The sequence below is a fragment of the Bos indicus x Bos taurus genome, chromosome 29 (genome assembly GCF_003369695.1).
Source record: "Bos indicus x Bos taurus breed Angus x Brahman F1 hybrid chromosome 29, Bos_hybrid_MaternalHap_v2.0, whole genome shotgun sequence".
Lineage (NCBI taxonomy): Eukaryota > Metazoa > Chordata > Mammalia > Artiodactyla > Bovidae > Bos > Bos indicus x Bos taurus.
This window is the reverse complement of record NC_040104.1, coordinates 10,085,456-10,107,406: the sequence shown is the minus strand read 5'-3', so window position 1 is coordinate 10,107,406 and position 21,951 is coordinate 10,085,456. Positions and strand designations below refer to the sequence as shown.

The window sequence follows — 21,951 nt, the reverse complement described above, 5'->3', positions numbered from 1 at the left end:
CTTTGACCTATTCATCCTCTCCGGAGAATTGAGCCATCCTCCGCTCGACTGCCACAAGGGATCTTTGCAAAACGTAATAACAGATCTTGTCATCACCTCCTCGGTTAAGACTTCTCCATGATACCTCAGTCACCTAAATGGCTTCCTCCTGCCGTCTCTTGTTAATTCTCCATCTATAAAGTGAGGATAACAATAGCACCAACCTTAGGTGTCTGGCAAGCTGCACTGGGTAAAGGTAGTTAGCACGGAGTTCATCTTTCACTGCTTGAGGGTAACTTGTGCAGATTGCAAAACAGACCCTTTCTTTCTCTGGGCAGCATGGCTTGTGGGATTTTAATTCCCGGACCAGAGATCAAATTTGCATTCCTGTGATGAAAGTGCCTCAGCTTAACTACTGAACCACGATAGAAGCTCCTGCGGTTTGCTTTCTAAAGAAAGCGTGCTTTGACCACCACATCTCTATCTCCCAGCACCACTATTTTCTCTATTAGCATTTGTCCCCCTGCTGTGTAGTCTTGTTGTTTACTTAGCTTTCCACTGCTACCTAGGCTGTTAGGTCGCCTAAGTTAAAACTCACTTTTATTTTCCTTATTTGTTTATTCGACCAAGCCATACAGGTTGTGAGATCTCAGTTCCCCACCAGGGAGCTAACCTGTGGCCCCTGAAGTGAAAGCACAGAGCCTTAACCACTGGACCACCAAGGAAGTCCCTAAAACTTATTTTTAAATGTTTATTAGAGGCAGACTAATATTTTAAAGTTATTAATATTGATAATAGATGCACTAGAGAATTTTATATGGTTAATTAATATTTAATCATCCCAATAATTCTAATGAGTAGATACTATTAGTAGTCACGGGAAACAAACACAGAAAGGTGAGCTAATTTACCAAAGGTGACAGAGCTGACAAAGTAGGAGAGCTAGGATTCAAACCCATGCAGTGTGCGCTATCAAACAGCTAAGCTGTGCTGTCTCTCTGTAGTGGAGTCAAGAGCATCAGCTTTTGATGCAATTTGGGCTGAAATCCTGACTTGTAGCTTCAAAGTGTTGAGAACCTCAAGCTTGCTTCTCATTTGTGAAAAAGTGACACCATCTCTTGGAATGATTGTGATAGGAATTAAGTGAGAGTGTATGTAAAGCATGTCTTCATGGTTTTTTGTTTTTGTATGTTTGGCTCTGCTGCACGAGGCATGTGGCATGTGGGATCTTAGTTCCCTGACCAGGGATCGAACCTGTGCTCCCTGTGGTGTAAGTGTAGGATCTTAATCCCTGGACTACTAGGGAAGTCTCTAAAGTGAGTCTTTAATAATAAGATAGTAGGTAAGAAAAATTATGAAAAAAATGAGGGAGTAGACCCTCATTATTTGTATATGACTTGTTGGAAAAGACCCTGATGCTAGGAAAGATTGAAGGCAGGAGGAGAAGGGGATGACAGAGGATGAGATGGTTGGATGGCATCACTGACTTGATGGACATGAGTTTGAGTCAGCTCCAGGAGTTAGTGATGGACAGGGAAGCCTGGCGTGCTGCAGTCCATGGGGTTGCAAAAAGTCGGACATGACTGAGCGACTGAAATGAACTGAACTGAACTGAAATGCTGAGGAAATACAGGAATCAAATGTACATAAAGAATTTGTGGCAATGTGGTGAGTATATTCTAGATAGCAAATATATTCTAAATTTATTCTAGAGTTCCAATAAGAGAAAAATGACTAGGGATTTCCTGGTGGTCCAATGGTTAAGACTCTGTGCTCCCAATGCAGGGGGCATGGGTGCGATCCGTGGTCAGGAACTAAAATCCCACATACTGCAGAACATGGCCCCCTAAAAAAAATAATATTTTTTTTTAAAAAGGATATCTTTTTTTTTTGTTTTTAAGGATATCTTTTTTTGATGTTAGTTCTAGAAGGTCTTGTAGGTCTTCATGCTGCTGCTGCTGCTGCTAAGTCACTTCAGTCGTGTCCGACTCTGTGCGACCCCATAGATGGCAGCCCACCAGGCTCCCCGTCCCTGGGATTCTCCAGGCAAGAACACTGGAGTGGGTTGCCATTTCCTTCACCAATTCATGCAAGTGAAAAGTGAAAGTGAAGTCGCTCAGTCATATCGGACTCTTCACGACCCCATGGGCGCAGCCCACCAGGCTCCTCCACCCATGGGATTTTCCAGGCAAGAGTACTGGAGTGGGGTGCCTTTGCCTTCTCCGGTAGCTCTTCACAGAACCATTCAATTTCAGTTTCTTCGGCATTAGTGGTTAGGGCATAGATTTGGATTACTGTGATGTTGAATGGTTTGCCTTGGAAACAAACTGAGATCATTCTGTCATTTTTGAGATTGCACCCAGTACTGCATTTCAGATTCTTTTGTTGACTGTGAGGGCTATTCCATTTCTTCTAAAGGATCCTTGGCCACAGTAGTACATCTAATGGTCATCTGAATTATATCCGCTCATTTCCGTCTATGTTAGTTCACTGATCCCTAAAATGTTGATGTTCACTCTTGGCATCACCTACTTGACCATGTCCAATGTACCTTGATTCATGGACCTAACATTCCAGGTTCCTGTGCAATATTGTCCTCTACTCATTGGACTTTACTTTCATGACCAGACACATCCACATCTGAGCGTTGTTTCTGCTTTTGCTCAACTCTCTTTCTGGAGCTATTTCTCCCCTCTTCTCCAGTAGCATATTGGACACCTACCAACCTGGGGGGCTCATCTTCCAGTGTCATATCTTTTTGTCTTTTCATCGTGTTCATGGGGTTCTCGAGGAAAGAATATTGGAGTGGTTTGTCATTCCCATATCCTTTTCATCATAGGTTATTGGAATGCAAAAGTAAGAAGTCAAGAGATATTTGGAGGGACTTCCCTCGTGGTCCAGGGGCTGGGACTCCATGCATTCAATGCAAGGGGCCCAGGTTTGATCCCTGGTCAGGGAACTAGATCCCACATGCTACAACTAAGACCCAGCACAGCCAAATAAAATAAATAAGTGTTTTTTGTTTTTTTAAAAAGAGAGAGATACCTGGAGTAACAGGCAAGTTTGGTCTTGGAGTACAAAATGAAGCAGGGCAAAAGCTAACAGAGTTTTGTCAAAAGAACACACTGGTCATAGCAAACACCCTCTTCCAACAACACAAGAGACAACTTTACACAGAATCATCACCAGATGTCAGACTGAAATCAGACTGATTATATTCTTTGCAGTTGAAGATAGTGCAGCTCTATACAGTCAGCAAAAATAAGACTGGGAGCTGACCCTGGCTCAGATCATGAGCTCCTTATTGCAAAATTCGGGTTTAAATTGAAGGAAGTAGGGAAAACCACTAGACCATTCAGGTATGACTTAAGTCAAATCTCCTATGATACAATGGAGGTGACAAATAGATTCAAGGGATTAGATATGGTAGACAGAGTGCCTGAAGAACTATGGACATTGTACAGAAGGCAGTGATGAAGACCATCCCCAAGAAAAAGAAATGCGAAAGGCAAAATGGTTGTCTGAGGAGGCCTTACAAATACCTGAGAAAATAAGACAAGTGAAAGGCAGAGGAGAAAAGGGAAGATATATCCATCTGAATGCAGAGTTCCAGAGAATAGTGAGAGGAGATAAGAAAGCTTTCTTATGTGAACAGTGCAAAGTAATAGAGGAAAACAATAGAATGGGAAAGATTATAAATCTCTTCAAGAAAATTGGAGATACCAAGGCAACATTTCATGCAAGGATGGGCAAAATAAAGGACAGAAATGGCAAGGACTTAACAGAGGCAGAAGAGATTAAGAATGTATGCAAGAATACACAGAAGAACTATACAAAAAAGGTCTGAATGACCCAGATAAACATGATGGAGTGGTCACTCACCTAGATCCAAACATCCTAGAGTGTGAAGTCCAGCGGGCCTTAGGAAGATTACTATGAACAAAGCTAGTGAAGGTGACAGAATTCCAGCTGAGTTAAAATCCTAAAAGATGATGCTGTTAAAGTGCTGCACTCAATATGTTAACAAATTTGGGAAACTCAGAAGTGGCCACAGGACTGGAAAAGATCAGTTTTCATCCAATCCCAAAGAAAGGCAATGCCAAAGAATGTTAAAACTATTGTACAATTGTGCTCATTTCACATGCTAGCAAGATAATGCTGATTCTACAAGTGAGGCTTCAGCAGGTGAACTGAGAACTTCCAGATGTGCAAGTTGAATTTAGAAAAGGCAGAGGAACCAGTGATCAAACTGCCAACATCTGTTGGATCATAGAGAAATCAGGAGAATTCCAGAAAAACATCAATTCCGAATCGTTGACTACACTAAATCCTTTGACTGTGTGGATCACAACAAACTGGAAAATTCTTCAAGAGATGGGAATACCAGACAAACTGTTGTCAAGAAGTAACAGTTAGAATTGGACATGGAAGAACAGATTGGTTCAAAATTGGAAAAGGAGTTTGTCAAGGCTATGTATTGTTACCCTGCTTATTTAACATATGTAGAGTACTGTGCCATGCTTAGTCACTCGGTTGTGTCTGACTGCGATCCCATGGACTGTAGCCCGCCAGGCTCCTCTGTCCTTGGGGATTCTTCAAACAAGAATACCGGAGTGGGTTGCTGTGATGCCCTCCTCCAGGGGATCTTCCCAACCCAGGGACTGAACCCAGGTGTCCTGCATTCAAGGCGGATTCTTTACCATCAAGCCACCAGGGAACCCTGGCACAGAGTACGTCATGCAAAATGCCAAGCTGGAATCAAGATTTCTGGGACAAATATCAACAACCTCAGATATGCAGATGATACCACTCTAATGGCAGAAAGTGAAGAGGAACCAAAGAGCCTCTTGATCAGAGTGAAAGAGGAGAGTGAGAAACCTGGCTTAAAACTCAACATTCAAAAAACTAAGATCATGGCATTCAGTCCCATCACTTCATGGCAAATACATGGGGAAAAAGTGGAAACAGTGACATTTTATTTTCTTAGGCTCCAAAAATCACAGCAGACAGTGACTGCAGCCATGAAATTAAAACGTGCTCGCTCCTTGGAAGGAAAGTGATGACAAACCTAGATAGCGAGTGTATTAAAAAGCAGAGACTTTGCTGACAAAGGTCCGTATAGTCAAAGCTACGATTTTTCTAGTAGTCATGTATGAATGCGAGAGTTGGACAATAAAGAAGGCTGAGCTCCGAAGAATTGACCCTTTCGAACTGTGGTGCTGAAGATTCTTTAGAGTCCCTTGGACTGCAAGGAGATCAAACCAGTCAATCCTAAAGGAAATCAACCCTGAATATTCATTGGAAGGAGTGATGCTGAAGCTGAAGTTCCAATAGTTTGGCCACCTGATGCGAAGAGCCTACTCATTGGAAAAGACCCTGATGCTGGGAAAGATTGAGGGCAGAAAAAGGGGGCAACCGAGGATGAGATGGTTGCATGGCATCAACACAATGGACATGAGTTTGAGCAAACTCTAAAAGATAGCGAAGGACTGAGAAGCCTGGTGTGCTGCAGTCCATGGGGTCATAAAGAGTTGGACACGACATAGTGACTAAACAACAAAAAAAGAGAAGAATGACTAAATTGTATAGTACTACCTCTCTCACTTACTTCTGGGTAAGTACCCTGTGGAAATACCTAATCATGTGAGGATATGCCAACAAACAAGGATGTCCATAGCAAACACTGAAGACAAATGTTCTAACAAGGAGCCATGGGAAGTGTCAGTTAAGGAGCATCATCCAATGGAAAGTTAGGCCATTCACATAACCAAGAAGGCTGTGATTTACCAATGGCACATTGTCTATAATATATTGAATGAAATCAAGAATGTATTTCCATTGCTTAGGGAAAGATTTGCTCTGCTGCAGGTAATTACCTCTTGAGGAGAACTCTCCTTTTATCAAGTTTTGCTTGAAATATGTTATAATTTTTTAAAGATTTAAGAGCAGTAAAAGTGAGGAATAAACTCTGTAGCAACCTAGACTTTTCTACATCCAGCTAATTTAAAAATAAACTCAAGGGACTTCCCTGGTGGTCCCATGGCTAAGATTCTGCCTTCCCAGTGAATGGGCCTGGGTTTCTAAAAAAATTTTTTTGAAAATGTATGTACTTATTACTGGCTGCTGTGGGTCCTTGATGCTCCTCGCAGGCTTTCTCTGGTTTCAGCGTGTGGTGGGGTGGGCTACTCTCTAGTTGTGGTGCTCTGGAGTATGTGGGATCTTACCAGGGATCGAACCCATGTCCCCTGCATGGCAGGCAGATTCTTATCCACTGTGCTGCCAGCTAAGTCCCAAGGACAGGGAATTGAAAAAGATCATGATAGCTATGTTTTGAAAGTGCAGTCACTCAGTCGGGTCTGACTCTTTGCGACCCCATGGGCTGTAGCTATACTCTAAAATAAAAAGTTTAAACAAAAAGGATCATGACAAATGAAAAGGTCTTCCTTTTACATTTCCTTTAATGTTATACAACAAACACAGATAATACACAGTAAACACAAATGGGGGGAGGGAAAATCCTTTGTTATTAATATATTTTTATAAGCAAGCTTGTCCCAGACAGCCACTTGGACAACCCTCTTCTCCACCCCATGTCAGTCACTTAGTTCTACCCGACTTAAGACACAGCAGATTGTAACTCAGTGTGCATCCTTACTATCTAAGCAAAAGGCAGCAGGTGAGGTGTGGTCTCTAGCCCCAGACTCCCATTCCCACAGCAGCTGATTCTCAAAACCCCATGGGAAGCCACCACAGTGACAGGGCCCACACGTGGAACCTGGTTGTAGATTGATTTGTGAGGCCCACGAGCTAAGAACCATTTTTAAATTGTTACATGGTTATGTAAGTACCCACACAATATCTGTGATTTTATCCCCTGGAACCACAAAGCCTAAATTACTATCTGGTCCACTAAAAAAAGATCTTGTCAGCTTTCTCTACTCCTTCTAAACCTCAGCTTCGGAGCAGAGTGGAAAGTTTGGGGCATAAACCCACTCAGCAAGGGCCCAGTGCCCGGCCTTCTGTGCCAGCCTCAGTCTGGCCTTCGTGGGCTGTCATCTCCCCCTGGGGAAGCCCGGGCAGCCTCAAAGCCCTGCGTGGCTGGGGCGGCCTCGGCGGGGGCAGCCCCAGCGCTGGCGTAGGCAGAAGTGCCAGACCAGGGCGGAGCAGCTGAGCAGGGCCAGCGCCGAGCCCACGCCCATGGCCGCGTGCAGCAGAGTGAGAGGCCGCGGCGGCACGGTCAGCCGGCCGCAGGGCCCTAAGTTGGGGCCATCGGCGCTGTCGAGGCCCTCCGCCCCGGGCCCGGGAGCACGGCTCTCTCCCGCGTCGTTGGCGGCCACCACGCAGACGACGTATGCGCCCCCAGGGTTCAGGCCCTTCAGCTCCGCTCGGCGGACTGTCGAGTTGAAGCTGGGCCCCTTCTGCGGAGCCCCGCCGCCTTCCCAAAGCAGCAGCCAGTACTGGTTGACCGGGGAGGAGGGGGCACACCAGTGCACCTCGGCGCGGCCCATATCGGCCTCCACGCGCACCTCCCCCAGGCGTGGCGGGTGCGGCGGCTGCAGGGCGCTGGAGAGGCCGGGGCACAGGCAGGCTGCCGGGCCGGCTCTCTGCAGCTCCTGGCAGGGCACCTGCAGGTGGCGGCAGTGGTCGTAGTCACAGGGGACGGCCGGTAACGGTGTCTCATCTAGCTCGTCTCCTTCCAAGTCTCCGGCCACCAAGGGCTGCGTTCCGGGAACCAGGGAGGTGACAGCAAGGAGCCACAGAAGGCAGGGAGAGTGCGGCATGGAATCTGGAAGGGAAGGTGAAAGGATAAAGGCTCTTCAGCCCCCAGACCCTGCAGGCCCCCCGTCCCTCAACAAAACCTGTAAGCAAAGGGAAACAGGACAGGGAACCCGGAGAACAAGCAAGAGGTGGGAACGACCCCGACCCACCCATGTGTCCGTCCAGCTTCTGAACAGCTTATGTGCTTGGTTTTGGGGAAAAGAATGAAATGTGGTCTGAGCCAACAGAGAGAGGTGCGATCAGCAACATGTGAAGCGCTGGAAATAGTTAATGAATAAACAGTGCTGGGGGGAGCTGGGGAGGAGAAGAGGAGGAAATGATTTACACCGCCTGGGTAAGGAAGGTGGAATGGTTACCAGCTGCCACTCAGAGCAACCAGCTAGTCAGCGACACATGCACAAAGCCAGAAAGGAGATGGAAGTTAGAACGGAGAAGAGAGAAACACAGAGGCCCTGGAGCCCTCCCTCCCCACCTGTCGAAGGCCTGGTCCTTCCCTGCCCTCCACACTTCTATCTCACAGGCACCCCCTTACCAGCAGGTAGGCCTTGATGCGGCGAGTAGCAGGCTGGGGCTCCTAAGAGGTCCCCCGGAACACAGGCTGTGCGGTCACGTTCTGTCAGTGTCTTCAATTTCAATTCTGTTTTGGCCCAAAGCTTTTATACCCCTTGACTGTGATGTCACCACCTGGCCCCCCTTCCCCTGCTCCCCTCCCTGGTGAGTGCCAAGAAGAGGGCTGGTCCCTTCAGAAGGCCTGAGTCACGGGGCCAAGGGTGGGGGAGCCACATGCAACGGTTTCAGCTGGAGGTCGGGATGCCTGGGTTCTGAAAGAGCAGTGGAATGTGGAAAGCAGCCAGGGGCTGAGAATCCAAAGGCTGAAGTCATGTGAAGGGGTGAGGAGAGGAGCGAAAGGGACGGGGCCACCTGGCTGGTATCAGAGAGGAAAACAGCTACGGACAGCATGAGGCCTAGGCCACAAAATGCTGTTTCAGTAAAAAAATCATACCACATCCATGGCAGTCATTTCCTGTCTTCTGCCTCCCCACGGATTGAGAAAGGGAGGGGTGCGGAGGCCAGAATGATGTATCCCAGCTTTGCAGCCCCACCCTATGCTATCCCCCTCCCCAGAGGGAGAGGACCGAGTGGGCAGGTTTTCACTCCCTGGACTTCCAGGCTGATGAATGAAAACAGCTGTGCCTAAAATAGTCCAGGGCCTGGAGGTCTTCTGCATCTGTGGCCCCTGACAAGAAAACTTCCTCCAGCCTGGGCGGGGAATGCCTAGGGAATACCAGGTTTTTAAATGACCCTGAATCCACTTCAGAGTCAGGGAGGCAGCTGGCACGAAAATAGTTTATTATTGGGGGAGCCCCAGAGAGAGAAAGGGAGCAGGTGGGAAAGGGCCAGAATATGGGGACTCGGCCCTACTCGCTTCAGGAACTGGAGCAGATGGGGCGCTGTCGGACAGAGCCCGCAGAGGGCTCCGAGCTGCCCACGGTCTCTGGGGCAGGGGCAGAGCCAGAGGCAGCCAGGTTGGCCTCCGTCAGCAGAGCTGCATCTTCCCAGGAGCCTGAACCTGGGCCAGGGGAGAGAAAACCAAATTCTAAAGGGGAAATTCCAGACCAGGGGTCCCTGCCCCGCCCAAGGTAGCCTCCGCCCTGCCCACATGCCCCCTGGGGTCCTGCCGCACAGGGTCCCTCACCATCACTGGCCTCGGGCTCCAGCTCCTCCTCGCCACTCAGGGGCTGTTGTTCTGTTTTCTCCTCCTCGGACAGCTGGCCTTCTGCAGCCCCAGGGGGGAAGGCAGAGGTTAGTCTGGAAGAGGCTGAAGGGGAGGACTGAGGAGGAGTCAGGAAGGGGGTCGGGCAGCTGCACTGTACCTGTCCCAGAGGGATCCGCGTGGCTCTCACCGTCCTCTGTAACAGGTGACAGCTGGGGGGACTCCTCCTGGCCTTGGGGCCCTGTGCCTCCAAAGGGGGTAGAGGATAGGGCAGGACTAGGGTGGCTGTGCCTGGATGGCAGTGCCAACTTCACCCCAATCCACCTTTCTCTTGACCTTTAGCTTAGTAGGTGAGCACCTAAAGCCTCATTCTGGATGGCACAGGAGCCCCCCCTCACCCAGCCCCCAGCTATCACCTCTACCTGGCTGATGGGCAGAGACCTTTCGCTGGATGTCCTTGCGGGAACGTTTTCGGTTTCGGATGTTTACCTGTGGAGGGGAAACTCCTGAGCAGCAAGGACTGCCTTCCCTCACCAGAGTGATTGGGCCCTTCCACCCCAGCGCCCAACACGCCCCGGCCCACTCCCCAAAGAAGAACCATGAAGGGGAGAGGAAGGGGTCCTTTGAGACCTGCAAAGAGAGGCGCTGTCGGGGCCAGATGCCCCCCCACACCCACTGCATGTAGCTGAACAGCACAATGACGCTGAGGAAGGTGAAGTTGCTGGCGACACCAACGAAGGCGCAGGTCATCGGGAAGTTGTACAGCAGGTACCTGAAGCAGGGAGTAGGCAGGAGAGGAGTAGCAGCTACCAGGGAGTACCAGCCTTCTCATTTCCCAGAAGTAATTTCTAGGGCAATTCACCAGAGCTTGGCAAGAGCTGGTCTCCACCCTCTGCCTCCCACCCACTGAGCCAGTGGTTCAAGAGAGCATTTCTCCACTCTGACTGCACATGATCTCCCCCGGGGGTGCTTTCAGAAAGTCTGATGGCTGGGGACTTCCCTATCTAAGGTCCAATGGCTAATACTCCACTCCCAAAGCAGGGGGCCTGGGTTCGATCCCTGGTCAGGGAACAAGATCCCACAAGCTGCAACTGAAAGCTGCCACAGCCAAATAAATAAATGCTAAAAAAAAGTCTGGCAGCCAAATATGACTGTAACAAATCCTAGTCTTGAGGGTGGGGCCCAGGCATCGGTATTTTTCTAAAAGTTCCCCAGGCTCCTGATATGTGATGTGCAGCCAGGGCTGAGAACCTGTAGCCCAGGTAAAATCCATCACCTCTGCTTAGGACCCTCTTAAGGACAGCCCCAGGAGAGCTGCCCAGCCCACGTGGGCACTGCCTCACCTGAGCCCAGTGAAGTGGGCGTGGATGCGGAGGTAGGCTCCGTACATCTGGATGCGCTTGCTGTGGATCTCGATAATGGCTCCGGTGGTCGGCACGTACTGCGGGCAGGGGGGCGGTGGCGGCGGCACATCAGGCCAGGACCCTGCTGTCACTCGTACCAGCCCAGTCTGAGGCCTGCTTCCAGCCTCCACCGTGGTCCCTCCTGCCCAAGCCCGGAAGCTCCTCAGGTAAAATCCTGGGCTTGTGGGGAGGGCTGTCTCCTGTCCTCCTCCTCTCCTCTCCTTACCGAGTTCTCTCTGTATTCTGGGTATAGCTCCACCTCCAAGAGCTGCTTCTGCTCCGCAAAGCCAAACAGCAGGAGGCTCGAGAAGACCAGCGTGTCGAGCATCTGGAGCAGGCTTGAGCGGTAATGTAGCATCACCTGACAGGGCCAGGGAAGAGAGGCTGGGGACGGGCGCTCACCCTCAAAACCACTCCTGAACAGGGAGTAGAGGCTGGGCGTGGGTGCCTACCCTCAAAACCACCCCTGAGCAGGGTATGAAGGCGGCTTCTTCCTTAGGTCCCCTAGTCCCTTTCACTTCCGACCACGCCCCAAGTCTTGACCCCCTCATTGCAAAAGTTTGAAGGCATCCCTGGCCTGCCCTTCCCAACCATGTCTCTATTCCAATACAACAAAGTCTCCTCTTCTAAGAAAGCCTCCCAGGTGAAGCCCCACACCATCTGTCATCTACCTTTCCCCAGAATGGTTCTATAACCTAGACCAGTGTACCATCTATTCTGGTACACTGGAACCAGTACACGTGCCAGTGTACCATCTGAGGCTTTCTTCTCCCACGTGGACATTCAGGAATTTGCTTCACGAGACGGTTCTGTTGACAATTAAGAACGGAGTCTGGTCTGTCTGGCTCCAAAAAAGCCCGTTTTCAGGGCGGCTCCACTCAAAGATGGATGTGCTCATCGGATGTCTGGCGGCAGGAGGAGGTGCTTATCTGGTAAACTGACACCTCTTGCTATGGTGTGTCTGTGTCTCAGACCTCAGAATGTTTTCTCCTGAAGCCCCACCCAGATACTCGGACATCTGTTATTCTCCACAACCTCCTGGACAGGCCACTGACACTCACGGAGCGTGAAGAGGTGGAGATGATTCGGCCGCCTCTGGTGTAGCATGAGATAGTGACCAAGAACATGCCCAAATCTTGATTCACAGGAGACTCTGGCAGCTCAAGTTCTAAGGTAACGCGGTACGGCTGTCCATACATCAGTACCTGCCCAAGGTGGACGGCATCTCTTTCAAAAAAATTTTTTAATTGCACTGTCCCTGTCCCACCTCCCGGCTACCCTTCCAAATACGATTCCCTCCGCTATCAAAACAGGCCTCTCAAATCTCCCTCTTCCCAAGAACCTGCTGCCCCCTTCTGGTAGCTGGATCCCTCCCACTTCTGAGGTCCTCAGTATCTACACTCCTGAATCACTCTGTTCGAGAAAAGTTGTGTCACATTTCTTTTCCAAAAGTGAACCGTCATGTTGCTAACTGGGCCATCTGTGACTCAGGCCTCTTTGTCCCCATGAGGCCATCCCCTCGGGCCCAGCCTGCCTTCACTTACATTACTAATTAGCAGAGTGCCAGAAGCACTCACCATTTCCCTAGCCAGCTCTCCCACAGTAACTCTGTCCTTCTGGGTCCCTTACCTTGGTCCTGTTGGTAGAACCCTGAGACACAGTGGGAAGGCATCTTCACTGGTATTAACCTCAAAAGATTAAAGATTTGCCACCAAACATACCCTAGTTATTCCTGACCATTCCTATACTCCTCTAATCCTATATTCGACTATGCTTATCCTGTGCATGACCCCCTCAGGGTGATCCACAAGGATTCCAGGGGTGATGGTAAAGCTTTTGGTTTTAACCAAAGAGGGAATGGATTAAAAGAAAAAAAAATTTTTTTTAAAAAGAGTATCCTAAGCCTAATAGTGAGGGCTTCCCTGATGGATCAGATGGTAAAGAATCTGCCAACCGAGGTTCGATCCCTGGGTTGGGAAGATCCCCTGGAGAAGGGCATGGCAACCCACTCCAGTATTTGTGCCTGAAGAATCCCATGGACAGAGAAACCTGGTGGGCTACAGTCTACAGGGTTCCACAGGGTTGGACAAGACTGAAGTACCTTAGCACAAATGCACACAACCTTAATAGTGAAACATCTAGACTTATTGCTATGAAGGTACTTTGAGCATTTTATCCCTAGAGTAATAGGTGAAAATCCACTGATCAAAATCTTTCTTTATATACATTCTTATTTTCAGTCTGAATTATTATTTTTTAGCTTTTTGTTGTTCGTTTCTTTGACCACACTGTGAAGCATATGGGATCTTAGTTCCCCGACCAGGGATTGAACCCGCACCCCTTGCATTGGAAGTGCAGAGTCTTAACCCCTAAACCACCAGGGAAGTCCCTTCAGTCTGAATTGTCTTGAAAAAAATGGATCCCATGAGAGTCCTATCCCCATGTAGAGGTCAGGTGAATCTAAGCTGGTTGCTTCACTAAATTCTTTGAATCATTGAAACAGGTAGTTCTCCGGGTGAGCAGGAAGGACATGGGGAGTGACTGCCAGGTAGTGGGTATGAGTTTTTTTTCTGGGGTGATGAAAATGTCCTCAAATTGATTATGGTGATGGTTGCTCAGCTCTGAATATATTAAAAATGACTGAACTGTACATTTTGAATGGGTGACTTGTATACTACTCAAATTATATAGCAATGAAGATTTTTATGTATTTATTTAGAGTTGGCATCACCAAATCAATGGACATGAGTCTGAGTAAACTCCAGGAGTTGGTGATGGACAGGGAGGCCTGGCATGCAGCAGTCCATGGGGTTGCAGAGTTGGACATGACTGAGCGACTGAACTGAATTGATATATATATATATATTTTTTTTCTTTTTTCTTTTTAAGCCAGTAATTATGTCATCTCCTCCAAGGGTATCCAAAAATCGCTAATACCAGAATCTTGTGAAGGACTTCTGCTTTTACTCACATTTGTCTGCCTGACAGAAAACTCTCCTCCATTCCCACTTTGAGCCTCACCATCACCATCGTCTCCAGAAGACCTAATTCTTCACAAATTCTTCTGAAATGCAGGAACTGCATCTTTGCTACTTAATGCAATGTAGAGATTTCCGTCAATCCTGTCAGCTCTTTGAAGCAGGACAAAATCTACTTCTAAACAAGCTGTTACCCATAAAATAGACCCATTATTTCACTCACTCATTCAAAAATGTTCACCAGAAATCAATGAAATGATCAACCTGCTTTACTTATTGGGGAACTTGGGCCTCACCCTTCATCCTTCCATTCCTTCCTCATCCAACAGCCTGGTACCCGATGGTTTTAGGCTCCCTGGGTCACCAACCATTATGATCTACAACAGGAAGCCACATAACAGCATGCACCATCCCAGGTGTAGATGTACGGTGGCCTTGTTTCTACTCCCCTCTCAATATATTCCATTTATTACTTTATTGAGCCACAAAAACAGATTGAACCAATGATTTCACAGAATATTCTATAGTACTCTCCACATTACTTTCCTGAGTAGCAGAACTAAACAGATAATCCTCTGTCTCACAAGGCCCAACACTCCACGCCACTACTTTCTTTTTTGACCATGCTGTGCAACTTGCAGGATCTTAGTTCCTGAACCAGAATTGAACCAGGACCCTCGGCAGTGAAAGTGCGGAATCCTAACCACTGGACTGCCAGGAAATTCTCCACTTCACCACTTTGAAATCCCCATTTGGGATCCACTCATCCCACCTGGTAAGTTTTCTGGATAGTGGTACTCTGGTGGTCCACTGGAAGATATCACAAGATACACAGTCTTCCGGGTTATTTGCATTGTCAACCCCAAGGGGTCCAAAACTCTATAGCTTACATTCCTCCCTTCAGAATGACCATTTATTCTATCCTCCATATTTTCTATCTTCAGGTCAGTATCCTCCTGAGTACAATTTTTCAAAAATCATTTTCAAATGATTTTTAAACTTTTAGTCTGCCCATTGATAATTTCTCATTATGCTGCTGACAAGTCAAAATCCTCTGGTGACCAGAAACACTGTTGATCCTCCAAAGTCCTTCTGAAGTGTTCTGGGATCCTACCCTTTTGCAGAGCTTCCACCAACTTGCCTAATAAAGGATGCATTCCCACTTTGCATTTCTCAGGGCTTTCAGGTTTATTAAAGATATACTGGCATTTGGCCAGTCCTCTGGCACAGTACCCTTTGTAATGGAAGGTTACGTATATCTCTCAGTTGTGTCATAATTAATAACATACTTTCAAAACTCTTGGGTGGATTCTATCCTAGTTCAGTGAGATAGCTGGTTTCTTTAAGTTCATTTAGATCTAAAACACCCCTTATCTAGTAGATATGGCCTGGCTGAAACAATTTAAGGAGGAAAGAATAACCCATTCAATTCATTTGGACTTCAGTTTTTCTTTAACCTCCCTTTCCTTGAAAGCTTTCCTTTCAGTCTCTCTTACTCAGTCCCTGGTACCTAGGTCTTTCCCAAGTGTTCTTGTTTCAAGTCATCAAAGCACTAATGAAACCTCTGTTCAGTTCCCATACTCACCCGATCACGTCCACCCTTAGCCAGTGTGACATTGGCAACAGGGAAGGAGCAGAGTAAGGAGGTGGAGGATTCGCAGTCCGTCCTAAATGAGAATGAGGATGATATTCTGCTAAGTTATAGTCTGTCTTACTTATCCACACAGCTCCTGGGCCCTTGGGACTCCCTTTCCCGTCCCCCATCCTTTCTTCCAGAACAGGCATCCTTCTCTGTTACAGAGAGACGGAGAAGAAGTGCAGCCAGGAGATTCAAGACACTAGAATGAGTCTTTTAAATTCTCTTCCTGCTACTTGTGTTTATTTCTTCTCATTAAGGTAGACATTCTTAAATGGGAACCTATGGACACTTAGTTGAATAGTTTCAGACTTAAGTGTTTCTAAAGACTTACTTGGGAAGCTGATAAAAATGCAGATTCCTAAAAAAATAAAACAGATTCCTGGGTACCACCTCTCTAGATTCTGATTCCAGAGTTCTGATCTGGGCCCTAGTTCAAGAAAATTCCTCCAAAGGGACCCACAGATGATCTTTACTCTTAAACCCTTTACTCACAAACCCTTCCAATTGTAGGCAAAATTGCACATGGGCATGTATCAGTAAGTAGGTTCTTATGACAGGAAGGGCCATAGCTTTCATAAGATCCATGCCTCCTAAAAATTTAAGCAGCTGTGCCTTAGAAATTATGGCTCATGACCAGGGATTCAGGACATGGAAAGGAAAAAAAACAACAACTTTGGACCATTGTTAATAGCAACTCTTGATTGGTCCTGTAGTCATTTTTAAAAGAAGGGGAGAAAATTTGGCAGGATCTGTAAAATGGGAAGGAACTGAGGACTCAGACAAGTAGGACTCTCGGAGTTTATGAACCCAGACACCTTGTTGTTTTCATAAGCTCTGTTGCAGCAGACAAATAGGAGTGGGAAGAAGTAATGTGAAAGGCAAATACCGCTTTCCTCATATCTTCTTTACTGAAGGCCAGATTAGTTCTGAGATGACTTGAGAGGTTGGGTTAGCTCAAAAGTCTACAGTAGCCCTGAGAGAGGTCTGATCCAGCCTAAATTGAACTGACCCTCATAGTGACAGTCTAGGAGAGGGCTTTTTTTGTTTTTTTAAACCAGATTTCAGTTAACCATAGACAGGACTAGGACCCTAGAGCCCTACCAGCCCAGACCTGCCCCAACCTTGGGCTATAAATCAATACAAGTGCACTAGGCTCAAGTGTCCTCGTCTGTAAGTAAGAGGGTTGTCCTCAACAAGTGCCAACGGTGCTCGCAGCAATGCTCTCACAGGATTCCTCTACTTCGATAGAAGACCCTTCTCACCTGTAGTGGAAATGCACGGGGCTGAGGTGGCTGACTGTCGGCATATAGGAATAGTAGAAGGAGCCATAGAGGAAGACAGACACCCAGAGCAGGAGGAGGATGGTACAGAAGAACACTCCAAACTGCAGTAGCAGCTTGCGGGCACGGCCTGCCATGACGTGGCCCATCTCCTGGGCCCACAGTAAGGCAGGTACTGGTGGGTCATTGACCATGACGGGGAGTGCAGGGGGTCTGGCCCCGGGTTCAGGCTTTGGGTTCCTAGGTGCTTTGCCACCTGGACGCCACTCCTGGCCATGGGACGAAGCAGCTGGTGGTTCCTGGAAAAAGACCGAGAAGGGGAAAGAATGGCTCGTTTCACGCGGGAGGTGAAGACAAAAAGGACACACTGACCAGAAAGGCTTTGAGGAACCAGAGACAGCAAGACATAGCAAAGCCTTTGTTTTATATGGCTTTTCTCCAACTGATTGTGTTTCTCAGCCAATTATCCCTTCCCTTCCTCCACCGAGCTTTCTCACCACCCCCCTGTGCTAGAGTTCCTCAGTTGAACCCATCCTCGGGTCACCTGATTCTAGGACAGGCCACTTTGATGGTCATTCATAGAAACATATTACATACAGAGGATGAACGCCTTAAAATTCTTCTAAGGCGGACTTATGCACACGATTCCACACTGCGAGGTGGCTGCACGGAGAGTTCGCGACCTGCCTAAGGTCGCACAGCTGGACTCAAAGCCAGCAACCTCACCGCAGCCACTATTGCTTCCCAAATTGCTTCTCTCCTCCTGGAGCTGCGCTCGCTCCCAATCAAGACCGCGCCAGGCAGGGTGTCCTGCGGCCAACGGCCGCTCCCCGCCAGACCCCTCCGGTTCGGTGACGGGCACGGCGCCCGGAGTCCCCACGCAACCGCACCACCATAGAAACCATCCAGCCCGCAGCCGCGGCTCCGCAGACTCACCAGCCACGCGCGCTGCCAGGGCAACGGCGAGAAGGCTCTTCCGCCTCCCAGGGAAGTCCCGCCCCCTTCCGCCGGCCGCCTCTGTAGCGCAGGGGAGCGGGGTTCGTCCGGGGCGGGGCCCAGCGCAGGGGGCGGGGCCTTCTAGGAGGCCAGGTTCCCACCTCCAAGCGCCGGCTCTCTCCCTCCCCGTGGTCCGTTGCCCCCTCCCCTTTTGGTAACCAAAACCAAAGCGGATAGGCATCTCCCTCTAGGCTCCAAGATATGCTCCAGGAAATGCTATGAGTCAGCAGCATCCCTCCCAGCCAGCCCCTTGAGGCCGCAATCGCGGCACTCCGCCTACACCTTCATTATCATTTAACCCCAAAATGGGGGAGAAGCGGGCGTCTAACAGGCGCTGATTTTTATTGCGCACATCTCCTTGGGCTTCCAAGGCAGAGAGCATTCACCCCGAGAACGTTGCAATCTGCAGGTACCTGGGAATTTTGCGTGATGCCCCGGCGGGCTGGCTGGCACCTGCTGACAAGAGTGGTAGCATTTCAGGCCCGTGACTTGTCTCCAGCTTTAAAGACGCGTCATCGACCTCCTGCGACCCTAACCAGACTTTTTCTCTGAGTTCCCACAGCGCATTATCTAGACTAGGTCTTGGTGGGTGGCTCTTTCTATTTTGTATGTGTCTATTCACCCTAAACAAGATTCCTCGGAGGGTAGGGTCAGTGTTGCGCACATCTTTGCACTCCCCACAGCACCACGCACAACGCTGCAGACGTAAGAGGCAATCTCTCAAACCAACACACACACACACACACACACACACACACACACACGCATCCAGTAAGCCCATCTATTTCCAGAAACACCCACCGACTCTCCCCTACCTCTTCTTTGTCGGATTCTTTGATCTGGTCTCTGCATGCCTCTTTTTCCCCAGCTTCTTCTCTTTGGTCTGCCATTTCTTCAGACATCCTTCTGATGGACCTTGCTGCCCTTGGATTTTCCACTTGTAGCTAGAACGTTAAGTGGTGATCTAGAAGCTGAAACCTGTAGCTCATCACATTTTCCTGGATATGGGGAATGGAGGGTCCCTGGAAGAGAAACGAAGATTCAGGTGCTAAATGCTGTGTCAGAGTAGAGGGAGGAGGGATGGAGGGGGCGACTGGCCAGCTGATGTCAGAATTTCAAATGAGCAGGGTCTCACGCAGTCTGTACTGACTTCACTGCAGGGGCTGTCACAGGTCCAGACCACCCCATTTGAGGGGGGTGTCTGCCTGGGGCTCAGCTACTTCCAGCTCCTTTGGGGAGGGCTCTAGCCCAGGCTCTGGATGCCTGCTATGGGGAAGGGCAGGCAGTGAGACAGTAACAGTGGGGGTGTGCACAGGGGCTGCAGGCAGCAGCCAGGCTCCCCCACTGGCCAGACAGTTGGTATATGCCAGGATCTGAGCTGCTCCTTCTAGCATCCTTCATCCTTCAGGTATCAGCTAGTGCTGGAGCTGCAGAAACAGGGACCAGCCCTCCACTGGCCTCTGACCTGACCCTCTCCAGTGGCCTTCTCTGTATTAGCTGCCTCTGCTGCTGCGTCAGATACTCTCAGCTGCAACTCCCTGCAAGGTGGGGGCACCCATCTCAGGCAGAAGGTTTTGGTGCACCCCACTGATCAGATTCCCCAGGACTGTCGCTGCCTGTGGCCTCAGGTGAGTAAGGAGCATCCGGCTTTTCTCCCTTTGGGGCTCAAGGGGGCAGGTGGGGGTTATGTGCCCTCCTCATTAGGGCGGGGCTCTTTATAGTTGTGGTTTTCAGAGCTGGGAACACATAGCTTGAGGGCTGTAAAGCCTGCAGTCATCCATATGTTTAATGATCTGAAGCCCAGCCCTTGTACGAGTTTGGGAGCATCTCACTTCACTTCTCTATTTCCTTAGCTGAGGAACTGGGAGATGGGAAAGGCCAGGGAGGTTGGGGATAAGAGAGGAGTAAAATATTAGGGCATATGACCCAGCCTTGCAATGGTTGATGAGGCGTAATGGGGGAAGGGACCTTCAGCTGAGATTGTGCAGGGCCCTCTAGCACGCTCTGAGCTGTCTCTTTCCTCCAGGATGAAAGGGGAGACCCCTGTGAACAGCACTATGAGTATTGGGCAAGCCCGCAAGATGGTGGAACAGCTTAAGATTGAAGCCAGCTTGTGCCGGATAAAGGTGGGTGGGGCCCTGGATCCCATTAGTTGGAAGGCTGTACCTAGGTACCCAAACCTGAGGCTAAGAGAGGCTTTCTTTCACTGACTCCTTAAGATCATGGAAGGAGTCTTGGCGTCTGTAAGGAAAGCTGGCTCCAGGTCTCTGTGGGTGCTGAGGGAAGACTGTCTTACGAAGTCCTAAAGATCGCAAAAGATAATCTGTTTGGGGAAGGAGGCTGCAGCCCCCTTCGGGATTTCTGGCTAACAATTCCCCTCCTGGCTGTGCCCCAGGTGTCCAAGGCAGCAGCAGACCTGATGACTTATTGTGATGCCCACGCCTGTGAGGATCCCCTCATCACCCCTGTGCCCACTTCGGAGAACCCCTTCCGGGAGAAGAAATTCTTCTGTGCTCTCCTCTGAGCTGCCCTGTTCCTCTTCACAACTCTTCACCTTTCCCTCTCCCGGGCCCTTCCTTATTTATGTCAGTAACTGTCGTGAGCCCCCGAGGATTCCTGCATCCCACCCCTAGCCCTTGCCCAACCCTGTGAGGTTATCTGAAGCCCAAGCCCTCCCTCACCTGTCTGCTGATTCCATTTCCTTGCCCACTGTGGCAGACCCAAAGCACCCTGTGACTCGGGGCACCCGTAGCTCCACCCACAGAAGGGCTGTCAGACTCTGTCAGCGTCCCGCCGGCTTCCCTCTGTGACCTGCTCAGACAATGGAGAGAGGGATGGGCTGGGTGCTTGCTCTCAGTCTCACCTTGGAGCTATTGGGAGGCTAAAGCCATGTGAAGAATAAAGTCATCCAGAGTCTCAGAGGACAGCTCCTGTGTTACCGTTCTTGGGGGGAGAGGCTCATCAGTCAATAGATTCGGTGGTGGGTGCGATAGGTAGAAAAGCTTGCCATAACTAGGGAACGGGGCCAGTCAAAGCGCGTTAGACATTCTCTAGGATCAGAGATCCGTCGGGTTAGAGGGGATGGAGAGCAAAAGGGTCTCAAGTGGAAGAACTGTTACAAACAGGCACTCAGAGGCTACAGAGAGCACTCCTACACGTACACAAGAACGCAATGAAGACAAATGAAAAAGAAAACAGACCGAACCGGGTGAACTTAGGAAGGGATTCCCGAGGGAAGTCGAAGACAGGAGGTACCCAGCGAGAGGGGAGGAGCTCAATTCCAGTTCCTGAGGAGGGGCCGGTTTTACTTCTAAGATGGCTGCGCCCACAGCAGGCCCCCTCCAAGATGGCCGCCGCCATGGGGCCCGCGCCAATACGGCGGCCGCACGTCACAGCGTTGCACCGTACAGGGCTTCTCCGCTGGGCCCATACTTAAAATGGCGGCCCCAGGCATCCAGCGGTCTCAATATGGTCCCTTCCGTGCTCATCTGTCTCAAAATGGCTGCCTGTGTCCGCGCCAACTCGATACCTACTTCGCCCCAACCCGGAGGCTGGACGCCGACGTCCACCCGATCCGGGTGAAGGCACACGGGCGGCTATAACCAAGGATCTTGGGACAAGGGAATCCCAGCAAGCACGCCGATATAGTAGGCGCCGGTCGCGTGCATCTTATGAGGATCTAGGTCCCTACAGCTTGCCTAATGGAAGCTGCTTCGGAGCGGAAACACAAGTGTGACAATTCCCGCACTGTTCGGTTTGGGGGTGCTGTTCCTTGGTTGGCTCTCGTTCTCCCTAGGAGTTGGATAAGCCCTAAGTTGTTCAGTTTTGGCTTCCTGGTAGAACTGGGGCTTGTTATTCTCCCACTTCCCATTCAGGCCCACTCTGTCACATCCGCTAGGATTAATGTCCCCGCCCCTGGTTCACTTACCACCCCTCGTAGTGGTCCAGCCAGCAAGCTGCCCGGTCAGAGGCTTGTCTCACGAGCGCCTCCTGGGCTCAGCCTTGGCAGAGGCTTATAAAGCCCCAGAATACTTTTTCTAGCAGCCTTTTCTTTCCAAGGGAAGGAAAGACATACGGAGGTGGGACAAAGGCCAAGGCAGAGAAGGTAGTAGTCTCAGGATGTCTGCTTCTCGTGGATTAAGATTCCCCACCCCCCATTCAGGAATACATCCTTTCCGGGGGG

The 21,951-nt window shown here is 49.5% G+C and overlaps 3 protein-coding genes across 12 annotated transcripts; 1 reads left to right on the top strand and 2 right to left on the bottom strand.

Annotated features, from left to right (window-relative positions):
- Positions 1–6,419: 6,419 nt before the first annotated feature.
- On the bottom strand, positions 6,420–9,071 carry LRRN4CL (LRRN4 C-terminal like). 2 transcript variants are annotated; one of them, XM_027531430.1, is made up of 2 exons: positions 8,291–9,071; positions 6,420–7,765 (listed from the first exon to the last, which is right to left on the bottom strand). In XM_027531430.1, exon 2 carries the CDS (start codon positions 7,758–7,760, stop codon positions 7,062–7,064), a length of 699 nt encoding a protein of 232 aa, XP_027387231.1. In that variant the 5' UTR covers positions 7,761–7,765; positions 8,291–9,071; the 3' UTR covers positions 6,420–7,061. The 2 variants fall into 2 exon arrangements, with proteins under 2 accessions (XP_027387231.1, XP_027387230.1); XM_027531429.1 differs by lacking the exon at positions 8,291–9,071 and adding an exon at positions 7,908–8,236.
- BSCL2 (BSCL2, seipin lipid droplet biogenesis associated) lies at positions 6,420–21,782 on the bottom strand. 8 transcript variants are annotated; one of them, XM_027531425.1, is made up of 13 exons: positions 20,632–21,039; positions 18,584–18,790; positions 16,755–17,071; positions 15,439–15,520; positions 11,937–12,080; positions 11,102–11,236; positions 10,816–10,913; positions 10,103–10,244; positions 9,895–9,961; positions 9,633–9,713; positions 9,455–9,535; positions 8,291–9,328; positions 6,420–7,765 (listed from the first exon to the last, which is right to left on the bottom strand). In XM_027531425.1, the coding sequence occupies exons 2-12, from the start codon at positions 18,668–18,670 to the stop codon at positions 9,186–9,188; spliced, it is 1,377 nt and encodes a 458-aa protein (XP_027387226.1). In that variant the 5' UTR covers positions 18,671–18,790; positions 20,632–21,039; the 3' UTR covers positions 6,420–7,765; positions 8,291–9,185. The 8 variants fall into 8 exon arrangements, with proteins under 8 accessions (XP_027387226.1, XP_027387223.1, XP_027387225.1 ...); XM_027531422.1 differs by lacking the exons at positions 6,420–7,765; positions 20,632–21,039 and adding an exon at positions 21,697–21,782 and having other exon boundaries at positions 9,086–9,328; positions 9,633–9,722; XM_027531424.1 differs by lacking the exon at positions 6,420–7,765 and having other exon boundaries at positions 9,086–9,328; positions 9,633–9,719; positions 20,632–21,106.
- Positions 17,996–20,692, top strand: GNG3 (G protein subunit gamma 3). Of its 2 annotated transcripts, XM_027531432.1 has the most exons (4): positions 17,996–18,177; positions 19,177–19,396; positions 19,795–19,894; positions 20,164–20,692. In XM_027531432.1, exons 3-4 carry the CDS (start codon positions 19,796–19,798, stop codon positions 20,290–20,292), a joined length of 228 nt encoding a protein of 75 aa, XP_027387233.1. In that variant the 5' UTR covers positions 17,996–18,177; positions 19,177–19,396; position 19,795; the 3' UTR covers positions 20,293–20,692. The 2 variants fall into 2 exon arrangements, with proteins under 2 accessions (XP_027387233.1, XP_027387232.1); XM_027531431.1 differs by lacking the exon at positions 17,996–18,177 and having other exon boundaries at positions 18,928–19,396.
- Positions 21,783–21,951: the final 169 nt, after the last annotated feature.